Source organism: Heterocephalus glaber, unplaced genomic scaffold (assembly GCF_053883595.1).
Source record: "Heterocephalus glaber isolate CG9 unplaced genomic scaffold, H.glaber_assembly_v1.0 deba00000546, whole genome shotgun sequence".
NCBI lineage: Eukaryota > Metazoa > Chordata > Mammalia > Rodentia > Bathyergidae > Heterocephalus > Heterocephalus glaber.
Genome location: NW_028258147.1, coordinates 34,130,025 through 34,156,449, shown reverse-complemented (window position 1 = coordinate 34,156,449; position 26,425 = coordinate 34,130,025). Strand labels below are relative to the sequence as shown.

The 26,425-nt window shown below is 33.9% G+C and overlaps 1 protein-coding gene across 1 annotated transcript in view; it reads left to right on the top strand.

Annotated features, from left to right (window-relative positions):
• Nucleotides 1-26,425, top strand: part of LOC147829676 (A-kinase anchor protein 9-like) — a 69,329-nt gene that overhangs the window by 37,950 nt on the left and 4,954 nt on the right. The window contains 9 exon segments of the mRNA XM_087204468.1: nucleotides 1,286-1,339; nucleotides 1,696-1,866; nucleotides 3,017-3,172; nucleotides 4,116-4,313; nucleotides 7,013-9,388; nucleotides 16,054-16,168; nucleotides 16,627-16,825; nucleotides 21,264-21,360; nucleotides 22,735-22,827. Of these exon segments, the coding sequence (XP_087060594.1) occupies nucleotides 1,286-1,339; nucleotides 1,696-1,866; nucleotides 3,017-3,172; nucleotides 4,116-4,313; nucleotides 7,013-9,388; nucleotides 16,054-16,168; nucleotides 16,627-16,825; nucleotides 21,264-21,360; nucleotides 22,735-22,827 (3,459 nt within the window).

Genomic DNA, 26,425 nt, shown 5'->3' with positions numbered 1-26,425 from the left:
TATTACTTCAAAGTAAAAATTTGTAAGTGATTTGATATTAATAATTTTAAGAGTTAGCTTCCTGCATTCTGTAGTTTTCACCAATTACAGTAATGTAATGTGCTAGCTTAAAAGTTTTTTTCTTTGTGTGTGTGTGTGTGAACCCACAGCCTTTCCTTCGTACTAGGCAAACACTTCATTATTGAACTACATCTCTAGCCCTTCAGCTTTGTTTTTCAGAAATGATCCAACTCTGATAAAGAACTCTCTCTATAATAGATCTTTCTTCCCTTTTTTTTGAGCTAGGGATTGAACTAGGGCCTTGTATACACCAGACAAGTACTCTGCTACTGAGCTACATCACCAGGGTTTTCACTTTTTTTTTTTTTGGTACTGGGGATCTAACTTGGGTCCTTGCGCTTGCAAGGCAGGCACAGTGCCACTGAGCTAAATCCCTGGCCCCCCAAGGTTTTCACTTTTTAAAGTATTATGACCTTTATGGATCTAATCCAAAATCTAGGTTATTCTATCCTATATATTTTTACAGTAACAGTTTCATTACCTTTGATTCTGTTATTGTAGAATTGTAATAATTAAGATATGGGCAGGGGTGAATTGTTTTTTGTACTATCAGTGGAAGAAAGGGAATTATTAAGTAGATTAATTGATCTGAAATTAATTTTCCACTAGGTAAACCTGTTGACATATTCTGCCATACTTCTTTCTCTTACTATATCTATTATAGAGATGGTTAGTGATATGTTAAAGAAAGCCTGTCAGAGTTGGCCTGAATATCAGTAGTACTCTCCCCAGAGGAATGTTGTTGGGGCAGTTCTCTTCACCTCTTTATGTCCTTTACTTTTACTTGGCTTGCTTACCAGCCTCTAAGAAAATTATAGCAGTGAATAGTTTTACTTGAAAATGAATAAAGCTTAATAAAAAACAACTATTTAAATGATGTTAAGAAAGCGTTTCGTAGAAATATAGTAACTTGTGATTTACAGTTATCCTTCTGAAGACCAAATAGAAACTACACTTAGAACTTTAATTTGCTTAAATGGAAATCTGTAGTATAATATCTTTTATATTAAAAGCACTCATGTTTGAGAAATGATTAGCATTTGAAATGGTCATAATGTCTTTTTTAGATACTTCATCTCTATTTAATTACTGTACCTGTTTTTGTCAATAGGACATTTTCTCTAGATGTAAAAGATGCAGATAAATTATTTAGTAGAAATAATATTGTTAGGTAAATAAAGTGCTGTCTAAGATCATAATATATCAGGAAATTGTTTTTATACAGGTAAATGGTTGCAGTTTTTTGGTGAAAACAGGAAAGGCTACAAATTTATTAAGGGTACAGTATTTGAAACTACTCATAATACTAATCTTTTATACTATTTAAGACCATCTGGCTTACTAACAGTTTTTTTCCTGCATGTCCTTCTTTCTGTATGTGATATTTTAGTGCTTTCAATGTTTAAGTTAGCCACTTTTTATTGTAATGCTCAAAATGAAATTTGCAGATATCCTGTTCATGCTCATAAGGTACATACCACATGTACAACAAAGTACATTGCCGTAGCAGCAAATTTCCAGGAGATGAGTGATATTTTAAAGTGATCTTTGCTATGGAATTCAATATTTGAATCTCTCTTTCTCTCTGAGGAATGTTGCTAGTACTGAATTATTTAAAATCTTGGATTCATTTAGGAAGAAGAATTTGGTGTTGATGATTCTTGCTCTGAACAAGTTGCGCAGTATAGTCAGACCCATCTAGAGATGATGGAAAATGAATTGGCTGGGAAACAGCATGAGATTGAAGAGCTAAACAGAGAACTAGAAGAAATGAGGGCCACCTATGGGACTGAAGGACTTCAGCAGGTACCTGTGGCTTTTGGTTTGCTACTCAGCCAGAAATGGGAAATTTGAATGATAATATCTGTATATGCTTTAAAGAAGGGATTTCTAAATGGTTACTTAGGGTTATCTCATAATTTTTGTGCTGACAATATAGCATGAACAATGCTGTTTAACACTAGGATCCCACTAAGATGACTAAAATAGGTGTATTTCTTATATTTAAATTCATATGATAGCTAAGGTGAAATCACTTCAGCAGGACATGTTTTTCTAATCAGCCTGAAAGAAAATTATAGTGCACCTATAAAAATTATAACTTAAGAACCAAGAGAGATTATGTAAAGGTGCAAATTTCCAATGATGAATGTCATTATATTGTATACCTAAATTGTACCCATGATTAGAATGAATAATTGATAATGCAAAATAGGAAGAAAAGGTCCAAAGGGGTAGGGGTAGTGGGAGGGGCAGGGGAAAGAAAAGAAGGGAAAGGAAAAATGATGAGAAATGGAAAAAATGGAAATAAAGTCTTTGTAAATATGGAAGGGTGGAGGGGGTGAAGGGAGGGCTAGGAATGGGGAAAAAATAAGAACCAAGATGCATTATGTAAAGGTACAATTCCCAATGAGAAATGTAATTGTGTTGTATACCTAAGATGTACCAATAAAAGAATTTAATTTAAAAAAATTATAATTTAAACCCATTAAGAATGTCAACAAGCCTTTATAAGTACTATCTGTAGTTAGAGTAACTTCTGATATCTAGAACAATCAGTTATGAAATGGGACATTTGATAAGGATGAACAGTGTATTTCCATTTTCTCCCCTTCAGAAACAAGTTGGAATTAAACGTATCTGATGATGTTGCCTCAGGACAGATTAGGGGCACCCCACAATGTAAAGACTCTTGTTGTTCTGAAAATAGGTGTGTAGAAAAACCAGACCAAATGTATTTTTTTTCCTTAGTGCAGATAAATATTTTCAAAGTTGATTTGGAAACAGAGCCAATTTCTACAACATAATAGCTTTCTAATATGGAAGATTGCTTTCAGATTGCAAGAATTCTTCCAGTGTGTTTTAAATCTCGTATTTTTGAAGAGCAGTTACCTGTGATAATAATTCTGCTTAAAAAATAACCCTAGCACTTAATTCTCTTCCTGGTTTCCTTTAGTTACAAGAGTTTGAAGCTGCCATTAAACAAAGAGATGGCATCATTACCCAGCTCACTGCTAATTTACAGCAAGCAAGAAGAGAAAAGGATGAGACAATGAGAGAGTTTTTAGAGTTGACAGAGCAGAGTCAAAAGTTACAGATTCAGTTCCAGCATGTAAGTATTACTAGATTAAGTAGTTTTTCTGATAATGAATTTAAAGTTGTTTTCACTTTCCAGAACAAATTTGTTACAAAGCTCTTTGTTTATTATATCACACTGGAAAAACTAATCAATATCAATACTTCCTGAGTGGTTTCTTGCTATTATTCTCTTTGTACTACTTCTTGCTTGTCTCTTTTGAAATTCACAAAGTCTTATCAGGTGGATTGAGTAGAGTTTTGTATCCTAACTTGACTGACCATGGTGAAGTTTTATTTTATTTAGGTTCTAAAATGGTAACTAGTGTTGAATATATTCCATTTATCCTTTTTTTTTTTTGTACCAGGGATCGAACTAGAGATTTTGCACTTGTGAGGCAGGCGCTGGAACCACTGTGCTAAATCCCTGGCCCTCCATTTATCTTTTTTAGTATATGTGCTGCCGAAGCAAGCACCCTCCATTTATCTTTAATTAAAGCCACAGGAATCTAGTTGCATTAGTCAGGGTTTCTGGCAGCAATGACAGAAAATAATTTGAAATAGCTTAAGCAAAATGGAGAAGTGTATTATAAGGGTATAGTCTTGTCTCACAGAACTCAAGGGCAGAAATATAATCAAGCCTCTGTAAGGTCTTAGGATGAGAGTCTGGAAAGTCATCAGGAATTCAGGAAGTACTGTCTTTGAGGCCCCCCTTCTCTCATTATGTCACCTCAATCTTATTTCCCTTACTAGATGTACTTTCTCTGCTTTATCATGTGAAAGATACTTTTCCTGGCGCATGTTTGGTGATGTGCACGTTACCCAGTCAGCCATGGCAGCATGTTTGCTGAGATTTCAAGCCTGTGAAGTGTGTATACATCCCTGAGAACCACCAGTATGGGCTGAGTCATGCCCTGAAAGATTCTTGTTCTCCGGTTACTTCAGAATTTAATATTCTGAGGTTTCTTTCTATTTTCAAGTTACAGGCTAGTGAAACTCTGAGAAACAGCACTCATAGTAGCACAGCGGCAGATTTACTACAAGCCAAACAACAGATCCTGACTCATCAGCAGCAGCTGGAAGAACAAGACCATCTACTAGAAGATTATCAAAAAAAGAAAGAAGACTTCAAAATGCAAATTAATTTCTTGGAAGAAAAAATTAAAATATATGAAATGGTATGTGTATTTTAAGGAACTCAACCAACTTGTAATAGCTTTTAACTTTAAAGGTTTTATATTGGTGCTAATCACAAAATTTCATAATACTGATTCTGTAAGTGTAATTTATTTCAAAAGCAACTGAAAATCTCACAGTAATAACAGTTTTTAAGATAACAGTATTCATTACTGTATTTCTTAAAAGTGACCAGCATATGTTAAACTGAATTCTGTGGAGAATCTAAATTAATAACTAGAATTTCTGTCCTTTTTTTCCCTCCACGTAAAAATATTTCCACTTATTTTTGCCATGATTATGAAATTCTAGAAATTTTATAGGTTTTTATTAGAATTCAGTTTTTTCCTTATTAAGTTACATTCTGGTTTTAGGGGAGCTTATCAAATAAGTGCTTGTAGGATAGGAAATACATAATACATAGATTATAGTCTTAAATCCTAAAAGTAATTCAAGCTGGTAGATTGTATTTTGTTTGTTTTTGAATAAAGAAATTAAACTTTAGAAGTGATTTGCCTGAGGCTGCCACACTAACGGATACCAGAATTGGTATTTAAACCCCATTCAACCGGCCCAGTGCCAGAGCTTCTTATCCTCTGTCTTCTTCATCCTGTGGTCCTCTCCCTATGGGAGCTGAAACAAAGCAGGGTGTGATCAACTTGTTTGACCTCAGCTGAAAACATGTGTATAGCAACTCAAATGTTTTGCCACTGTGTACATATCTGTATATGACTATGAAAGCATCATTGGTATTTATTTGAAGGTTACAAATACATTTTAGGAAGTAGGCAAATTTGTAAATACAAAACAGTGAATAATGAAGATGGACAGTACATTTTATAAACTTAGGAGGTTCTTCTCTAAGAAGCTAGGAAATTACCAAGATGATAGTATTGTTTGGATAATAAAAGTATTAGCTAGCATTTATTAAGTACTCCACAACAGGTAGTATTCACAGCATCTTACACATATTAATGAATTGAGTCATCACTAAAATCCTATGAGATAGAAGTGCTACCCTCTTTCCCCAAAAATAAGACGTTAGCTAGAAAACAATCAGCCTTGAAAACTAGAGATCAGAAATGCCAGCCCCAGTTAACCTATCCTGGCCTTACCTGCCTTACAGAGGAACTATCACGCAAAAGAACAGTGATAGTAGGTAAGGCCAGGATAGGCTGATTGGGGCTGGCATTTTTGTTCTCTAGTTTTCAAGGCTGATTATTTCCCAACTAGGTCTTATTTTCAGGGGAACACAGTATTATTACCTCCATTTTAAAAGAGGACACAAATTCAAAGCAAGATGTAGAACAGTATATAGGTACACAGGTAATAAGTTTACAGAGCCAGATTTCAAACCTCAGTTGACTCCTGGGGATGCTCTTTGAAAAATAGGAACTATACAAATTGAAGACACTGAAAGAAAGAAGGAAAATCCACAAAATTGATCAGAACATAAGTAGGTAAGTAAATGACCTTGAGGAGCCAGGACTTGTAGGCACTTGAATGAATGTATTAACACATCTAAACAAAGAGTATCAAAGCCTAAATATCAAAGCCTCAGATATGTTGGTAGTGTTCATTTGGGTATAATCCAAGGAAGAAGACCAAGTGGCCATCAGCCTTAGCTGTAAAACTTGCTCTTTTCATAATTTGTCTTTGGGACTACAGTGGAACCTTGCCTTACAAACTCGATCAGTTCTTGAGGGCTGGTTATAACCACCAGTACAGCTGAGTTTTGGATCTTTACCTGGGTACGTGCTATAGATAACAAGAGGCAGATGAATCTTCCATTAACCTAATTAACGCAAGTTGTTTGTATGTCAGCTTGGTTGTAACTTGAGGGACCACTGTAGTAAGTAATCGAGCCAAAATTTGATCCCAGTCTTTACTTTGAAATAATTATAGTAATGAACATGGCTTGGTGTGTATCTGGGCTTAGCCTTAACTGTAGTTCCAAAATTGAGTCCGAAAATAAGAACTGGGGGAAAAATATGTTCTCTGCTGTTAAATTTCTGTTTGATCTAAAAATTGAGGGTGGAGTTGAGGCACCATAAATACTATGATTGCTTTGGGTGTCACTTGAAGTTCAGACTCTTAAACATGGCATATCTCTAAATTTCTGATTAAGACCCCAGGAATGAAATTAAGGCATACCCACATGAGTCTGTTTTTGTTGCTGTTGTTTTTCTCATTTTTATCACACTTGCCTATGAAACAACTGTCAAGTCACAAGAATCCGTGGAGGAACCTTGATTTATTTTTTGCATTCTTTTGAGAATGTCTAGGGAGTGTGCAGTTCTATAACTCAAAAATACTACACTTACAATGATGGTCAGTTAATAAGAAAAATGAAAATATAGTTTAGACATTTTAATTTAGACTGGATTTTTTTGTGAGGTTTTTGGTTTTGTTTTGGGGGTGCTGCTGGGGATCAAACCCAGGATCTCATATATGTTAGGCAAATCTTAAATCTAAAATTTTAATCATAATATAGGAGAAATATCTTCTTCCTAAGAAGAAGTGTTTGCTCACAAGTACTGTTGAGTGTGTAAATCTTAGGGAAACAGTGAGGAGCAGGCCCAGCAGTTTTATGAAAGTATGTAAAAAAGAAAATTTCTGTAAGTCTTTTTGTATTAGTTAAGCAGTAGAAGGTGCCAGATGCTAAAAATGTCATTTTTATATTTTCTTTTTTTCTTTAAAGGAACAAGACAAAAAAGTAGAAAACTCAGATAAAAAAGACATACAGGAAAAAGAAGCAATCATTGAAGCATTAAATACAAAAGTAATAGAAGAAGAAAGAAAAACTCTTGAGCTAAAGGATAAAATAGCAGCTACTGATAAATTACTAGAAGAATTACAAGAACAGGTTGTACAAAAGAACCAAGAGATAAGAAATATAAAATTAGAGTTGACCAATTGTAAGCAAAAAGAAAGACAGTGTTCTGAGGAAATAAAACAGTTAATGGGGACAGTTGAAGAACTTCAGAAGAGAAATCATAAAGATAGCCAATTTGAAATTGACACAGTGCAGAGAATGGAACAAGAAACACAAAGAAAGTTAGAACAACTTCGAGCAGAGCTGGATGAGATGTATGGGCAGCAGATAGTTCAGATGAAGCAAGAATTAATAAGACAACACGTGTCACAGATAGAGGAACTTAAAACATGTCAAATGCGAGAAATGGAGACTGCTTTAAAATCATATTCAAATATTACAGTGAATGAAGATCAAGTAAAGTTAATGAATGTGGCAATAAATGAACTGAATATAAAACTACAAGATAGTAACTCTCAAAAGGAAAAACTCAAGGAAGAACTAGGAGTAGTTTCAGGAGAAAAGTCTGCTTTGCAGGGACAGCTTGAAGACCTGTTTGAAGAATTGAGCTTTTTAAGGGATCAAATTCAAAGAGCTAGACAGACAATAGCCGAACAGGAAAACAAACTGAATGAAACACGTAAGTCTCTTAGTACAGTGGAAGATTTGAAAGCTGAAATTGTTTCTGCATCTGAATCCAGGAAGGAACTAGAGTTAAAACATGAAGCTGAAGTTACAAATTACAAGATAAAACTTGAAATGTTAGAAAAAGAAAAGAATGCCGTGTTAGACAGAATGGCTGAATCACAAGAAGCTGAATTAGAGAGGCTGAGAACACAGCTCCTATTTAGTCATGAAGAAGAACTTTCTAAACTAAAGGAAGATTTAGAAATTGAGCATCGACTAAATATTGAAAAACTTAAAGATAACTTAGGCATTCACTATAAACAGCAGATAGATAGCTTACAGAATGAAATGAGTCAAAAGATAGAGACAATGCAGTTTGAAAAAGACAATTTGATAACTAAGCAGAATCAGTTAATTTTGGAAATTTCAAAGCTAAAAGATTTACAGCAGTCCCTTTTGAATTCAAAGTCAGAAGAAATGACTCTTCAAATTAATGAACTTCAAAAAGAAATTGAAATGCTCAGACAAGAAAAAGAAAAGGGTACTCTTGAACAAGAACTTCAAGAATTACAACTTAAAACCGAATTCTTGGAGAAACAAATGAAAGAAAAAGAGAATGATCTTCAAGAAAAATTTGTACAACTCGAAGCAGAGAATAGCACTCTTAAAGATGAGAAGAAAGCCCTTGAAGATATGTTGAAAACTTATACTCCTGCTAACCAACAAGAAAGATTTATTTTTATAGACTCCATTAAGTCCAAATCCAAAGACTATAACTGGCAGAAAGAAAGAGAAATTCTTACAGAGGAGAACAAGGACCTCAAACAACAATGTATTCAGCTAAATGAAGAGATTGAAAAACAAAGGAATACTTTCTCATTTGCTGAAAAAAACTTTGAAGTTAACTATCAAGAGTTACAGGAAGAATATGCTTGCCTTCTCAAAGTAAAAGATGATTTAGAAGATAGTAAAAATAAACAAGAATTGGAGTATGAAAGTAAACTTAAAGCACTTAATGAAAAGCTTCATTTGCAAAGAATAAATCCAACTGTGGTGAAAATGAAAAGTTCCATCTTTGTTGATGACAACACTTTTGTAGCAGAGCCATTGGAAATTGGTGAGGTTGTTGAGAAAGATACCACAGAACTTATGGAAAAACTTGAGGTAACCAAGCGAGAAAAATTAGAACTGACAGAAAAGTTATTGAATCTCTCTGAGCAATTAAAACAGAAACATGGCGAGGTTACTTTAATGAATGAAGAAGTTAAATCTCTAAAGCAGGAGAAGGAGCAACTTTTCTTGAGATGTAGAGAGCTAGAAATCATAATTAACCATAATAGGGCAGAAAATGTAAATGAGTGTGATGTTGAATTAAGCTCTTTAAAAGATGGAGTTGTGACAAGGATAGACAAGTATTCTGGAGGATCAGTTTTTGAAGTAAGTGAAGATTTTGGTGAAGAATCAAAAATAGTGTTGAAAGATAAAATTCCTTTAGAAAATATGACTCTTAGAAAAGAAAGCAAGCAAGAACAATTGTTTTTGTCATCAGTGATAAATGAATCATTGCTTGAGGCATCTGAACCAAATGAAAATGATAAACTCCAGCAGGAACTTCATGTACTTAAAGCAGAACAGGTACGTGTGCTTATTTACACATGATAAAGCACAGTGTAAATGTACTTTTCACACTAAAAAGTTTTCACCTTCATAAAAGATGAATTCACATCATTACAAGAGAAAAAAGTTAACCCTTTCAGTCAGTTCTTATTTGTGTCTCATTTACTATTTAACAATCTTAAATGTTGGTTCCTTTCTTAGTTTTATGTTGTGTATTCAGCTCAGGAAATAAAAAAATACTAATGTTCTCACATTTTCTTTGTAAAGACATGAGATTAACTTTATTGAGAATTTTAGATTTATAAAAGTAAGCTTTATAATGTCATTTTGTTGTAAGCTGTTTAGTACTCTGTACAGTTGTTCAGTAATTATGAAATTATATTTCCCATGGGTAAAGAAAACTTTGTGCCCTACAGATTACTGGATCTTATTATCCTGAAAGGGAAAAATATTAATACTTAGAATTGTTTTCAAAACTATAACGGGAGGTAATTACTTCTAAAAATGTCAGATGTTATTTAGATTTTATTAAAAGAGCATTATTTGGGAGAAGAACTGAACTTGAATTTGAAGCTCGACTGTCAAAAGGCCAAATTTCCTTAGTAAGAATTTTATTTTCTCTACTAACGACACTTTCAATGGCTTGTTCAGCTACTCTCTCCTTGGCATTGACTATACAGTAAGTCCCTGACTTACGAACGAGTTTGTTCCAGGAGAACATTCATAAGTCAGATTCATTCATAATCTGACAAAATGAGTCTTATACAGTACACCTGTGACTTATACAGTACACCCATGAAAATTCACAATTCAAATGTTTGTTAAGTCGGGGACTTACTATATTACGAAAAACAAGCCTGTAAACTGTCCCTGCCAAAAAGAAAATTCACAGAAGAAATTGGGTAGTGACTTACACAAAGGTAATACCTAAGAATAGCCTAAATATACTTGGAATAAAACAGAGACCACAAAAAAGAATACTCTTGACCTTAGTACTAATGAAAACAGATTCTCTCACTGAGATCAGCATAATGTGGCTACTAAGAGGTTTTTTTTTTAACTGTAAAAAATCGTTTTATTACAGTTCCAGATTATTTTGATATACTTAGGAAGTTTGGACAGGAGGAGAAAAATTTTAAAAATCACAAAAACTTGTCAATGTTTGGGATGCGAGGAGGAGGGTGGAGTAGCAGGAAGAGTATTTAGAGAGCAGTGTTCTTCTACTGGGGACCTTTACTGCCAGTCATCATTTCTGTGGTGTTGCTGACAAGTACAAGGACGGAAATTATAAAGATCAGAGCAGAAATCAGTGGAATTGAGACAAAAAAATACAAAAAATGAATTAAAGAGCTGGCTCTTGAAAGAATGAACAAAATTAGCCAATCTTACCCAAAAAAGGAAAGAAAAGATCCAAATCAATGCAGTTAGAAATGAAAAACATGAAATCACAATGGTTACCACCGAAATCCAGATTATTAGCAGCTACTTCACAAACCTGTACATCAATAAATTGGAGAATTCAAAAGAAATGGATAGATTTCTAGTTACATATGAATTATCAAAACTGAATCAAGAATTTTAAAATCCTGCATAATCCAGTAACAGGCAGTGAAATTGAGACAGTAATAAAAAATAACCCTACCATCTGAGAAAAGCCCAAGTCCTGATGGATTAGCTGCTGCATTCTATGGGAACTTCTAGGAAGATTTAATTCCCCAAACCTCAGATTCTTTAATCAAATCAAAAGGGAAGGAGTGTTTCCAGAGTCATTCCTGGAAGCTAGCATTTCCCTGATTCCAAAACTAGAAAAGGACCCAACCAAAAAAAAGAGAACAACAGGCGTCTTTTTTGGGGGGCAGGGGGTACCAGGGATCGAGCACAGGACCTTGTGCTTGGGAGACAGGCATGGTGTCACTGAGCTAAATCCCTGGCCCTTACACCAATCTCTTTAATAAATGTGGATGCAAAAATCCACAAAAAAGTACTGGCATACAATGCAACATCATCAGAAAGACCATACATCATGACCCTGTAGGCTTCATCCCAAGGATGTAAGGGTGGTTCACCAAATACAAATCAATAAATGTAATGTGTAAACAGAAGTGAGGACAAAAATCATATGATCATTTCAATAGATGCAGAAAAAGCCTTTGACAAAATCCAGCTTCCATTCATGATAAAAACAATGAAGAAAATAGGTATAGAATGACTATATCTCATTCTGACAAAAGCCATTTATGACTAACCTACTACCAACATCATGTTATGTGGAGGAAAAGAGCTTTCTCTCTAAAATTAGGTACAACACTATCACCACTCCTATTCAGTGTAGAACTCAAAACCTTAGCTGGAGCAATCAGGCAACAGAAAGAAAAAAAGAATATGTATAGGAAAGGAAGAAGTCATGTTATTATTTGCAGATGACATGATCCTCTACACAGAAGACCCAAAAAATTCCACTGAAAGACTTCTAGAATTAATAACTAAATTCAGCAGTGTAGCAGGATAAAATCAACAGTTAAAAAACAATAGTGTTGATGTACACTAACTCACTGAGAAAGAAATTAGGAAAAAAATACCATACACAGTAACATTAAGAAAAATTAAATATTTAGCAGTTAACCTAACCAAGTAAGTGAAAGACCTCTCCAGAGAAGACTAAAGTACTCTGAAAAAGGAGATTGAAGTGGACATCAGAAAATGGAAAGCTATCCCCTGTTCTTTGATAGGCAGAACGAATATTGTCAAAATGGCCGTACTTCAAAACTGATAGCATAGATTTAAGGCAATCCTAATCAAGATACAAACAATTCTCACAAAGAGAATCCTAAAATTCATATGGAATCAGAAGAGGTTGCACAAGCAAAGCAGGAGGCATCATAATCTGGACTTGAAGTTATATTACAAAACTAGTGATAAAAGCAGCATGACACTGGGATAAAAACAGACAGGAGGATCAGTGGAACAGAATAGAGGAAACAAAAACCCCAGGCACATTGAGCTTTTTGATCCGTGACAAAGGGGCCAAAAACAGTGTAGGAAAGATAACCTCTTTAATAAATGGTGCTGGGAAAATTGGCTATCTGAATACAGGATATTGAGTCGATTATATATTTCATCATGTACTAAAATTAAAATAGATCAGAGTTCTAAATGTTAAAACAGAAACACTTTACCTACCAGAAGATAAAGTAAGTGAAACTCTTAAAGACATAGGAATAGGCATAAAACTTTCTGAACAAAACCCAATAGTACAATAAATAACACCAAAAATCAGCAAATAGGATCATAGCAAATTAAAAAGGCTTTTGCATAGCAAAGGAAACAACCAATGTAGTGAAGAACCAACCTGCAGGATGGGAAAAATTTTTACCAGCTATTCCTCAGATGGAGGACTATATGATCCATTCTAGAATATATAAAGAGCTCAAAGAAGTTAGACTGCCCCAAAATAAAAGACTCAAAAAATGGGCAAGCGAAATGAATAGACGTTTCCCAAGAAGTACAAATGACCAATAAATATATGAACAATATCGAACAACACTGTCCATTTGAGAAGTTGAAATTAAAACACTAATGAGCTTCTATCTTACTCCAGAAAGAATTGCTATCATCAAGAAACCAAATAATAACAAATGATGGAAAGCTCTAAGAAAAAAGACCCTTCTCTGTTGCTGGTGGGAATGTAAGTTAGTACAACCAGTATCGAAATCAGTGTGGGAGAGTCTTCAAAAAACTAAAACTAGAAATTCCATTTGACCAACTAATCCCCATCAAGGTATCATCCCAAAAGAGTTAAAAGAGTTATGCAGGTACACTGCTCATGTGCAGTGATACACGAATACACAAGTTTATAGCAGTATAGTTCATAGTAGCTAAATCTTAGAAACAGCCTATGTGTCCATTAGTAAATGCATGGATAAAGAAAATGTATTTATATACCTTAGAGTACTACTGTCCCATAAGGATAAACTTGAGTCCTTTGTAAGAAAATAGATGCACCTTGAGATCATAATATATAAAATAAATCAGACACATTAGATAAATTTCTTTTCTTTTTTTTTTTTTGGTACTGGGGATCAATCTCTGGTCCTTGTGCTTGCACAGCAGGCAGCAAAACCACTGAGCTCAATCCCCGGTCCCATATTAGAGAAATTTCTTATTCAAGAAACCCAAAATGTAATTAAAGGGCAAAATAGAAGATAATAGAAAATAGGGAGATCTTTTTCTAATGGGAAAAGGATCAAGAGATGGAGGAGGAAGGAGTGAAGGAAGGGAAATTGAAAAGAATTGAGATCTGTTGGTATATATGTACCACCTCTCTAAAAGGAAAGTAATCATGTACTGTAAACATGTACTAATAAAAAATAAAAACTGAAAAACAGAAGTTAACATATTTAAGCCTAAGATGCTGTATGGCAAAGGATACAAAGGAAAATCCACTTTGGAAAAGTTTGAAATGGTGCATGGCACAAAATCTGGAGGAAATCAGGCACAAACTTCCTCTCCCAGTGGATTTATAGGACATACTTTAATTCCTTCAGCTTGAGTTTGGCAACATATGCAAAGTGCTACCTACCAGAGAAACTCAACTAAGGCCAGGAATCCAGTTTCCTGTCATACATCAGTTTGCACCCTGCCCAGTGTATACCAAACTAGACTTCCAGATGGTAAACATATATTCAGTACAAACCATAACATTTAGACAGCCTAGGCATGCTTATTACCATTTAGGCAAAGTTTTATATTAGTGTAAGGAACTGTTCACTTGTTAAGTTTACAGATTCCAGCCAAGGACAGAATTTACTAGCAGACCTTTCTAAAGATAGCCAGTCGCAGGACTGCTATGTTAACTCTTCTGCACAATGGGTAATGAGCAAATTTTGTATTTTAACACAGTAAGTTAGCTGCAGTTGCAGATGCATCCCAGAGTTTGATATCAGAGACAGGACTGCAGTACCTCACTACGAAACCTTTTAATCCTCACTTCAGCCTTATTGGAGTACTTAGTTTACCAAATGAATCCCAGTCTTTACAGCTGTGGGCTTTTTTTAATGCTGTTCTTTCTGCCTAATACTGTATATCCTACTGGAGTGTGGTTTGTTCCCACTTCTTACAGTTGGTTCAGAAATTACTCCCTCAGTGTCATCTTCTTGACCTATTTTCCTAAACTTAGACTATTCTTCCTTCACTCCCTAGCATCTATAAACTTAAATACTTGATAATCCTTCTGTCTATCATGTTCCCATAGTTCCTTGTACACCCTTTTGATTGTACCACATTCTCATGCTGTTGTAATTACCTGTTTACTCCTCTGCCATTCAGTGGATTCTAAACCTTCAGAATTAGGGAATCTTTTTACTTCTTCCTCTTGGCACAGTACTTAGCCTACATTGAAGGCTTAGTGAACCCTTACTCAATAGGTTAGTTGAAGATATAAAAATGTTGAGCTGGAAACTTAAGAATTTACCTGATGATCTTAATTTTCTCTTGGAAGGAGGAAAAATCTGTTGAGATGTACTCGGGAGGAAGGAGTAGGGCAGAGGACAGTTGATGAGTAGTGAAACAGCCTTTGTGGGAATAGCTTTTATTCTATTACCCATCTGCTATTGTAGTATCCTTTGTTCATATGGTCTAGCGAGTTCAAAGTTTCCCCTCTGTAATTTAGATATGCCTTGTTTATCTAGCTTTATTTCCTCCTTTTTATCCAAATTAAGCCCCTTTCAACAAGATCATTGTCTTCACTACTTATAGCATAGGACATTTCTTCTCTTCTTCCTCTTCTCCTCCTCTTCCTCCTCCTTTTTCTTTTTTTCTTTTGAGACAGGGTCTTGCAGTGTAATTCAGGCTGGTCTTGAATGTACTGCGTATCCCAAACTGTTCCCAAACTGGCTCTTTCACAAATGCTCTTACTCATTCTTCCTTTAGCCTTTCTAAATCAGTCCCCAAAAGATTGAGGCCCAAATAGAATTTGACTCCTTCATAGTTACTCAGATCCACATTAGTCTTTCTTCTGTTTCATTAGCTTTATATTCAAATTTTATAACTTAGTTCTTTTTAGAATGGTTTACTTTTATTTCCTCAACTAGTTGATAAATTCTGTGAGGGCATCTGCACCATATTTTTATTTTTACTGATTTTATATTCTTATTCTCTGGTGTCATAGTGCAGATTGTTAGATATTTGATGATTGAATAAATTAATTTATGACATATTGCTTCCTAGTTTTAATAAAGAAATGAGCCAAGATTTATCTGCTTTTATTATTTTCCTTCCATGTGTTTATTGTAAAATGTAACATACCATTTGTCAGTTACCTGCTCTCCAGAGATGAATAAGTTACTGAATATTTATAATAAAAAAAATTACTGTGTGAATTGAAATTTCAGAGATGAAGTCACAGGTATTGTGATGAGCTTTCTACTAGAATTTTGTGACGCACTCATTTTTGTGAAAATAAACTTTTCTGGATATTAACATTACTAATATAATTGTTCTATGAAAGGAATAGGATATAAGTCACTTGTCAAAAGAGAACAGAGATAATCTAGAAGAGAAAATGTTTATATCAGACCATCGCAAATCTGGCTGCTTGTGAAAAAACATCTTAAATGCAAAGTCACTTTAATATAGATTTTGAAGTATTATATATTTATGTCATTACTCTTTTGTTGTTTTCAAAGGTCCAAGGACTACAAACAAATGGTGTGAAACTTGAATTTACCAAAGAAAACCTGTCAAAAGAGGAAACTGAGTTTTTATCAACCCATTCTCAGATGACCAATTTGCAAAACATTGGTAAATTTTTATTCTGTGCCACATTCTGGTGGTTTTATATAAAATAACCTAATTTGCTTTTTTTTTGCTTTGAAATTTGATATAACTTGTTAGCTTGAATATTTCACTTACCTCTCATGTTGATTTTATCCTTAAAATGAAAAGTATGTGGACTACTCATTTCTTTGGTCCCTCTCACTGGTTCCTACATTTTCTGTTTCGAAATTGTTTTAAATTTAAAGAAATAAAATGTTTGGAGTTAGCAATACTGCAGCCAGGAAGTTGGAAGAAATTATCTTGAATTACACTATTTGTGTTTTCTTTTTATCAGTCAGATTAAGTCCACCTGCAACATGTAACTATCATTAAAAACATTTTTTTCAAGGAAGAATGACTATTTTCTATACACATAAATAATTTTGTTAATGCACTAAAAAGTTGTATTGAAATGTGCATTTTCTTCTTTTCCTGTAACATAGATGTCAATCATCAAAGCACATTATCTTCTCTGCAAGATACAGAAAAAATGAAACACCTTGAAGAACAAGTTCAAGACTTAGAAAACCTCATCTCTTCTTTGCAGCAACAATTGGAAAAAAGTGAAGAAAACCATGGGCTGGAGATCCAGTGTTTGCAGGAGAGGTTGCAAGCTGTTAATGAGTCCACAGTTCAGCCAAGGTATCTATCTACTTATAATTTTGTCCAATAGTACTTGTAACTTAGTAACAATCATAGTATCTTCTGTAATGGTTATTTTAAGAATAAAGTATAACTTAAGAAATTTTACTTATACTTTTATAGAGATATTGATATTAATCTTCTGGATTACAACAAGTTATGGGCATGTATTTGTTGTTTATCCTGTGCCTAAGGTTTGCTACTTTGATATGGTTAATACCCAAGAAATGTAAGATATGATCATTCCATTTATGGCTGGATTTCTTCTACTTAATTGTCTGATACTCAGAGTCACCATCACCAAAAAAGAACTCTGGATCTTCTCAAAATTCACACCTTCTGCAGCCATCTCCATCTATCGTGACTGCTCTTTCTCTCAAACATCTATTTCAATCTGTGAAGAAATCTTAAAAAAAAAAACAAGGCTTCAGTGTGTATTTGAAGTGTATCATTCCTTACCAACCTACTGGTTCCTGCCATCATCATTCTCAGGAGAGCCTGGATTACTCTGACTCTTTGCTTCCTTCTCTACACAAGTCAGTACAGGTGCCAGGCCTTGCTTTTAAAACTTAAGACAGGCCATGTTATTTCAGTGCTACTCTGCTGTCATAGTAACTTACTAGGTTCTGCACAGTGAGTCCCCATCTCCTATTGACTTGTCTGTCACTTCTGTTCCCGAGCCCTACAACCTCTTTAAGGTTCTCAAAGGATTAGTTTGCTCCTGGTTTAGGGTTTTTTCATTGGCTCTTTCTTCTACGTAGAATGCTCATTTCCAGATATTTATATGCCCAATACTTACCACTTCCTTTGGGTCTGTTTTAATTTTTTTATTTTATTATATATATTTTTTGGTACCAGGGATTGAACTCGGGACCTTGTACCTTTGGGTCTGTTTGTTGTTGTTTTTTTTTCGACCCTGTGCATGAGTGTATGTGCACACGCCCTCTTTTGGGTCTGTTTTTAAATGTTATGGTCTCGTGAGGTCTTTCTTGATCACCTTCTGGAAATTAAAATTGTCCCCGAAAAGTCTGTAGCCTTTTTCATTTTTTCCATATTAATATGATCCATTTTAAATACATACGTACATTATATATTATTTATATGGTGTATAAACATATACTATATATCCAAATATATAAAAATTTGGAGAGGATTTGTTCTTATTTTCTTTATTGTTTGTCTCTAAGGAAAGACTTTAAACTGTAGAAGAGTAGGTTCTTTGTTTAAGTCACTGATATATTCTAAATATTTATAATATCCCCTGCACACAGTAGGTGCTTGGTAGATATTTGTGAAGTGAATAGTTCATACCTTAGTTGGGAAATGTGCTTTAGTGTATAATTACTTCTATAAAAACCCTTGAGATTTAATCTAATTTTGGCTGACTCTGCTGTTCTAGGACTGATGTCTCCATAGGCACTTGTTGATGGAATGTCCATAATTCATTGCAGGTAGTCTGTTACTAGTCCCTATTTTATTCAGAGCCTATATATGGCTTTGGAACTTTTTATTCAGCATTGATACAGCCTTATAAATCTTCTAGTTTCTTCGAGGTTAGTGGTTCAGAGGCTGTGTATATGTGTGTATTTACAATCACAGATTATTGGATTGTACTTTTGGAGAGTTAGACTAAAGATGGAAACTGAAAATTTGTGTTTCTTAACAAGATAATTCTGAGATACACACCCTATGGCTTGGCATTTAGAAATCACTGCTTTAGACTTTCTGATATGAAAGAAAATAGGTAGAGAGTAAGAAATCTATTAACCACTCACTGTACTTCAAACAATTCTCCTTTAATTAATGATGCTTTCTCTCCAAATGTATGAAGAAATGGAAGGTCTCTGGAAATTTAGGATTACTCTGCTGTTTCTACCTTTGGACTTCTGTCATCTCACTACCTATGAATTTTGAATTAAACTTACAGAGTTCTATGCAAGCAAACTTGAAATTGGTTAGGAAAAATGATTGAGTCATTTATTATATAACCATTTGATAACTTCATACTGGAAGCATCTTAGAAAAATAGTATGAGTTTGGAAAGACCATGGATTTTTAAGTCAGATGGACCTACATTTGACCCGTGCTTTGATTTTTACTGGCTTTATGACTAGTGGCAAATTTTGTAAACATCTCTGAGTAGTGATAAAGATAGTAATTACCATTAATATTGTGAATATTAAATGAGTAACTGAGAAGAGGCCTGGCTAACTGCTGTGGAAGAATAATATGTGTACAAAGTAGCCCTTTGTTTTCAGGGATGACCTAATTATTCACAAATAATTTTTAAAAGGGTGCAATTGGGGATTATAACCTAGTGATACAACTAAAGGTTGTATAGAGTTTAAACCTATGACTGTGTTGAATTTTTTATTGTAGATTTCTGTAATACCACTTACTAGAATGGTACCAGGGAAATGGAAATAAAGGATGAATATTGGAACATTTTGATGGAAAGAATGTTAAGATTCATGCATAGGGGAAAACTATAAAGAATCTTGTGTTATTTGGGCCTAGGGAATATGGAGAATGATGGCATATTAATATAGTGACATCAGGCAGGAAGGTAGGTAGGAGCTTCATTGTAGGACAGGAGCAGTGAATTTAGGGTTAGATTATTTTTTGCACTTTGGCAGTAAACACTTTATAAAGCTCACAGAATCAAGTTATTGTGGACTAAGTACTTTTTGGAGTTTGGGTCAAATGAGTGGATAATCAGAATGGTTTTCTCAGCTATAAAAATAAGAACTAAGATACAAAGGCAGAGATCAGAATTATGTATGTAAGGGGCAATGAGAAAAACAGGCAAAATGGTGAGAAAGTTAAGACAACCACAAAAGGGCAGAGAAGATTTTAGAAAGATGAGATGAACGGGAAACATGAATAAATATTTCGCAGCAGGAGAGAAACTTAAATATCCAATAGCATTTGAAAGAAAGTTTACCCTCAGAAATCAAGACACTTAATTCTAGCAAAGTTTTAAGATTATTACCACACATTATTGTACTTAAATGATATTGTTATGAAAGTGAAATAATTTGGAATATGGCACTATACTCAGATTTCAAATAGTGAGTTTAACAAGTGGTAAGATTTTATCATATAAAATATCTAATATTTTATATAAATATTGAAAGATGTAAAGATATACTTGTACAAATCTTATGGCATTGTTTGTCATAAAGAACATTTGGAAACAACCAAGTGACCATCAATACAGGTTAATTATATGTAATGAAATGAGACAGTGGTATAGTTTGTATGTGGTCAATTTTGGAAAAAAAGGAAAGGGTGGAAGACAACAGGAGAAAGTAGGGTATGTAAGCAAGAGGAGGATGGAATAAAGAAGGCAGCATGGGTGAGTGCACATTAAAATGGTAGTGAAGAATTATATTTGCCCAAAGCAAAAATTATGAATTTTCTTTTATTTTTTTTTTCCTCATGTTTCTTAAATACTAATCTTACCTCATTTTTAAAATTTTTTCCCCCCTGGTACCAGGGATCAAACTCGGGACCTTGCACTTGCGAGGCAGGCTCAGTGCCACTGAGCTGAATTCCTGGCCCCGTCTTACCTCATTTTTGTTATTCAAGTTAACCCATTTGAGTGTTTGTTTTAATTAATTAGAAACCCACAAGTTATATATTTGTTACCTTGTGTGTAGTGCTGGAACCCAGGGTATCACACATGGTAGACAAGCACTGTACCGATAAGCTACTCATTCCCAGCCCTTTTTTATTTTAAGATAGAGTCTTACTAAGTTACCCAGGCTCGTCTCAAATTTGAAATCTTCCTGCCTTAGCCTCCTAAATAGTTGGGATTACAGGCATGTGCCATCACACCTGGTAAATTAAGTATTTTAAGAGAAACATTTTTACAAAGTAGTGACTGTAGAATACAGAATCCAGATATAAATACCAAAAGATACATGTGAATAGAGTAGAACCAAAGTCCAAAAGTAATTATGTGAAATAAGAATCTTTTCTTTATTGCTACTGTGTCAGTTCCACTAAAGATCATCCTTGTAACTTTTGCTATGTGTCCTTCCAGACTTTTTTCTGTGATGTACACATATATATGTTAAAAAAAGTTTTAGTAAAAAGGAGATTTTTACCTTTTTTACCTCAATATATCTGAGATACCTTTTTTAAAAAGTACCACTACCTATATATAGCTGTATGTCATAATTTAAAGTAGCCTTTATAAAATGTCATAAAATTCATTTGGTGATAGATTAAAATCCTGCATAATTCAGTTGTGTTACTTTTAAATGGAAAAATTTGGCAAAAATGTAAATTAAGTTATAATAGCTGTAAACCCTGACATGTCATTTTTGTCTCCCTTGCCCTAGTACTCTTTTTATGCATGGAATAAATGTTAGATGAATAGCAAAACATACACACAACTTTAATTCCTTCATCCTCTTTTATTTATATTTAGCTCTTCCATTGATTCAATGGTAATAAAAGAATCTGACGGACAGAGAACAGTATACGCTGGAAGTTATGTAAAAGAGAATATTGGTGGTACAATAGAGGTATTATATTTTTAATTTTTAAAATGTTAATTGCAGTGATTTTTTTTTAACTTTCATTTTTCTGTCTGTGGCTTAGTAATTATCCAATAAATATTTTCTAGAAGTAAGCATGGTATAAAAGACCTAAACTATATAAAGAAATTTAGTGTATTTTCATAGCATAAGAAAAACAGAAAGTTAAATTTTCCGTAAGTATGTTAGAGTTTAAATTTTGTCTTGTTTTTATAACTCTTTGTGGGCTGTATAACAAATTAATTTCAGTACCCTGACCAACATAATTCTTTTCTTCCCATCACAGGATAGGACCAAGCCATCTTTAGAAAATTTAGGAATTCCCAAAATCCAAGGTGCAAAGTCTGGAATAGTGGATGAAGCCTCCTTCTCAAGAGGCCTGTGATATAAAAAAGTTCCTCATCCTTTCAAGGATGCCATCTAGCTAAACCACTCTCTGCCTCTCTTCAACATTGTATTATTCCTGAGTTGCAAAACTTTTCTCAGACCTCCAACTGTAAAACTTTAGTCTTCATCTTCACTCAGTAAATTTTAAGCTCCTAACTCCTAGAGAAAATAAAGATAATTGCTTATTGCCCGTCTTCATTCTGAATATTAGAGAGAGATATTAGCCACATTCTTGATTCTTCTGCACTCACCCTTTATGGAATATCTGTTGGATGAAACTGAGATGATCAGTAAATACTTTCATGCTGAGAATATGTTTGCATTTCTAAAAAGGGTTACTTTTTATATTGATAAAAATAATTTGTGGGCCGGGGATTTACCTCAGTGGTGCTGGGCCTGCCTTGTAAGTTCAAGGTCCTGAGTTTGATCCCCAGTACCAAAAAAATAATAATATTTGTATTTGTGGAAAATTGGATCCTATTAAAATATGCCAAGAAAAATTGCTTATAATATCATGAGCAAGCTGCCACTATTGAACATTTTACTTCAAATGAAATATGCATATACATGTCTTATTACACTCAAATATCCCTAACTTATATTAGAATTATGGTAATAAATATAATTATATAAATATATTTGTATTTTTGTACTGTATTTCCACATTCACAGCAGTAAAATATAACTGTTTAGGAAAATTACTCACTAGAATTAATGTTTTTAGTTATTTTGGTACCTGGGATCGAACTCGGGACTTTGCGCTTGCGTGGCAGGTGCCGGAACCACTGAGCTAAATCCCCAGCCCTCAATGCTTTTAGTTAAAGGGGAACAAAAGTTTATTTTTTGCTGAAAGTATCCAGAAGTTTTCTAAGACATAGTGATGCTTTGAGGATATTTTGAGTATAGACCTTGAAAATAACTGGTATACAATTGGTGTAACTAAATATGACATATTTTGTTTGCTTTTTAATTTAGTTTTCTGGTGAATTTGGAGCGAAACAAGAAATGAATATGGTTAAGTTGCTAGAAAAACAGTACCAAGAACGATTAGAAGAAGAAGTAGCTAAGGTAAGTTTATGTTTTATGTGAAAGTTTACCTTTATATTTTCTTTGAGACCTCAAAAAACATAGATTTTACTGATTTTATGTACTTTTTTTATAAGTGTCATATATATTTCTTCTTTGGATATATAAATGTAAAACTTAGGTAAAAGAAAAAAAATAGAAAATTTAAATGTAGGAGTTAGTATAGCAAGCAATTTTTCAAACTGTTAGTTGCAACGCATTTTTAAGTCATGAAATCAATTTAGTGGGTTGAGACTAGGATTTTAGTATTAACGGAAAAGTTCAGTTGTGTAAACATATACAGAAGTACGCTTTAGATCATAATATCAAATGTATTTTGTTTTTGTTGTGTGTGTATATGTGTGTATGTTAACCATTTATTGCAGTGAAAAAATTTTGAAAAATACTAATATACAGAGTGAGTATAGATAGGAAAAGCTTCTGAAGACTAAGGAAAAAATATCCCAATGTTTAGAGACCAGAGATGTAAAGAAGTGCAAAGGAGACAGAAAAGGAGAAGTATATTAGATATGGAAAAAACAAAAGAATTGCATTAGAGAAACCATGTAATAAAAATATAATAAGGGGCCGGGGATTTAGCTCACTGGTTTCACTGCCTGCTGCACAAGTGCAAGGACCTGAGTTCGATCCCCGGTACCAAACAAACAAACAAACAAAAATATATATATATATATCAGGAAGAGAATGTATTAAATCATGTTGGTTGTTTCTCATAGGTGAAGAAAGATTATACCTGCAAATCAGCCATTTGATTTTATAATGTGAAATCATAATGACTTTTACAAGGACGCATTGATGGGATGGTGGAGATGAATTGATTAGTTAAGTTTGAGAGCATGAAGGGGAGGAATGAGATGAACTATTTTGAGTTTTACTTAAAAGGGGAGCAGAGAAATATAGTGGTAGCAAAAGGGTGATGTAGAGAGTCACATGGTGGATTTTTGTTGTTGCTATTTTTTTTTAAGATGAGAGATTGCATCTATTTATATGCTAATAAAAATAATTGAAGATCAAGGAGGGGAAAATAGCTGATTCAGAAGAGAGAGAAGCAGTTGTGGAGCAGAGGATTTGTTATCTGGGGCCTTTCCTTTAGATAGGAACATGGCAATTTAATCTGTAATAATAGGAAGAAAGCAGAAAATATTTGGATTTTGTTTTTGTTTTTTTATTTGTACATTTTTGCAGTACATGCAGTTTATAATCATCTTGGGATGCATGTACATGATGTGGTTCTTTTTAAAATCCCCTTTTCTCCCATCTCCCTCCTCTTCTAATTCCCCTTTCTCCATTTTCCTTTTTGTTGATATATTAATCTTATCTCATGTTTCTGACATAAAATGTTTATATTCACTGAGTTTATTAAGTTTCTGTACATGGCATATCTTCATTCTACTGATTCCCCCCCGCCTTGCTGTCAGTCTCCAAGCCCCCTTCCCATTTATAAGAGACCTATCCCTTGTCTCCTTGTATCCATCCTGTATTGTGGTCTTTGTATTTGAAGTAAGAAAATATTTGGTTCATTATTCAGGTGTTTTCAAATGCCATATTTGGAGCCTGTGGAAGTTCTTTTCTAATTGTTTCTCTTTTCATAAAAATATGAAAGGGGGGACAATGAATGGAGAGAATTGGAAATGGGAAATGGAATAATTGCTCAGTATCACTGAGGGCCCATTTCAAGGATATTGGTATGAATTTAAAGTGCAACCAGTTTGCTTGATTGGATTTTTTCCTTCCGCAGTTAAGTTCAGGTTCAAAGACACTAGGTAGGCAGAAGGTTAATTATAGGCACAGGGAGAATTTTGTTAGTACGATGAAGGAAAAGAGAATAAGAAGGTGGTTTGAGTCTGGTTTTGTAGTTTCCAAATTTTACAATTCTTAAAGTTATTTCTGTCATTCCTTCCTAATTTAAATGCAAACACAAAAGAAAGTGATCATCGTATTGGTTTTTCAAAATTTCAACAGCTTCTTCTTGGCCTATCATGTCAGGCTTTTGTTGTTTGTTTATAATCATGTCTGTTGGGGTATAATTTACATAATATGAAAGTCACCAGTTGTAAGTGCAAATTTTGTTATGATTTAATGAACATTAATGGTTGTAAAACCAATATCACAATCAAGATATAAAGACACACATTTCGTTTACACCCAAAAGTTTCTCTTTGGAGACAACCCTGTATCTTATATGTTGCTGTATTCTGTTTACTAGTATTTTGTCAAGGATATGTACATCTGTTTTCATGAAGAATTTTATCTGTATTTTTATTTTCTTGTAATGTTTTTGTTTGGATCTAATACTAGAATAATGCTGCCCTCATAAAATGTTAAAATATATTAGCTCCTCTTCTATTTTCTGGAAGAATTTATGTAGAATTGACATTATTTAATTCTTAACTATTATGTACAATTTTCCAGTGCATCAGCTGGGCCTGGGGTCATTTTTGCTGGATTTTTTTTTTTTGGTACCGAGAATTGAACTCAGGACCTTGCACTTGCCAGGCTGGCAGTGGCACCACTGAGCTAAATCCCCAGCCCTTTCACTGGAATTTTTAAAAAGCTGTATGTACAGTTTCTTTGGTTGACTTAGTTTTAATCAGGTTATCTATTTCTTTTGGTCCCTTTCATCAAAGCTGTTGAATTTCTGTGATTACAGTTGTTTGTAGTATTCTTTTGTCAGTCAATAGCTGTAGGATCTACAGTGGTATTCCTAATTTCCTTTTTTGTTAGTTTGGCTAGAAGCTTATTGATATATCAATATTTTCAAGCATCCAGCTCTTGGTTGCATTGTTGTTTTTGTTGTTTTCATTTTTATTTTCATTGATTGCTACTCTCATCTTTATTTTCTTGTTTCTGCTTTCTTTGGATTAATTTACTCTTCTTTTTCTAGTTTTCTAAAAGATTCTTTTTTTTTTTTGTATTGGGGATCGAACTCAGGACCTCAAGCTTGCTAGGCAGGTGCTATGCTGCTGAGCTAAATCCCTGGCCCTCTTTATTCTTTTTTGATTTATTCATTTAAAGCTATAAGTTCCCCTATTTGCAATGCTGAAGTTGCATTCTACTAATTGCCATTCAATCCAGATATATGATAGTAGTTTACTTTGTGACTTCCTCTTTTATTCATGGGCTATTTAAATATGTTGTTTGATTTTTGTATTTTTGGAATTTTCTGACAGCTTCTTGCTGCTGATTTAATTAATACATTTTTTTCCTTTGTGGTCACACAACATACCACGTGCGATCTCAGTTCTTTTAAATTCATTTTAGATGTAGTCTTATTTGGGTGAATGCTCCTCCATGTGTACTGGAAAAGACTGTGTTCTGTTGTTTAAATGTCAGATTTCCTTTAGTGTTACTTCTCTTCAGCCTGTTAAACTTCCTTAAGCAATTATTTGAGAACAGGTCTGCTAATAGCGAATTCAGAAAAAAATGAATTAGATATCATCTAATTTTGAGATGTATATTGAATTTTTAGGATATGTTGTGTAAACCCTGAGTCTCATTTTAATATTCTCGAGAATGAATTTTTAAAGACATGCTGTGAACCCAGCTAGGTTCAGACCTTAAGTTCTGTTTCACCTTTCCC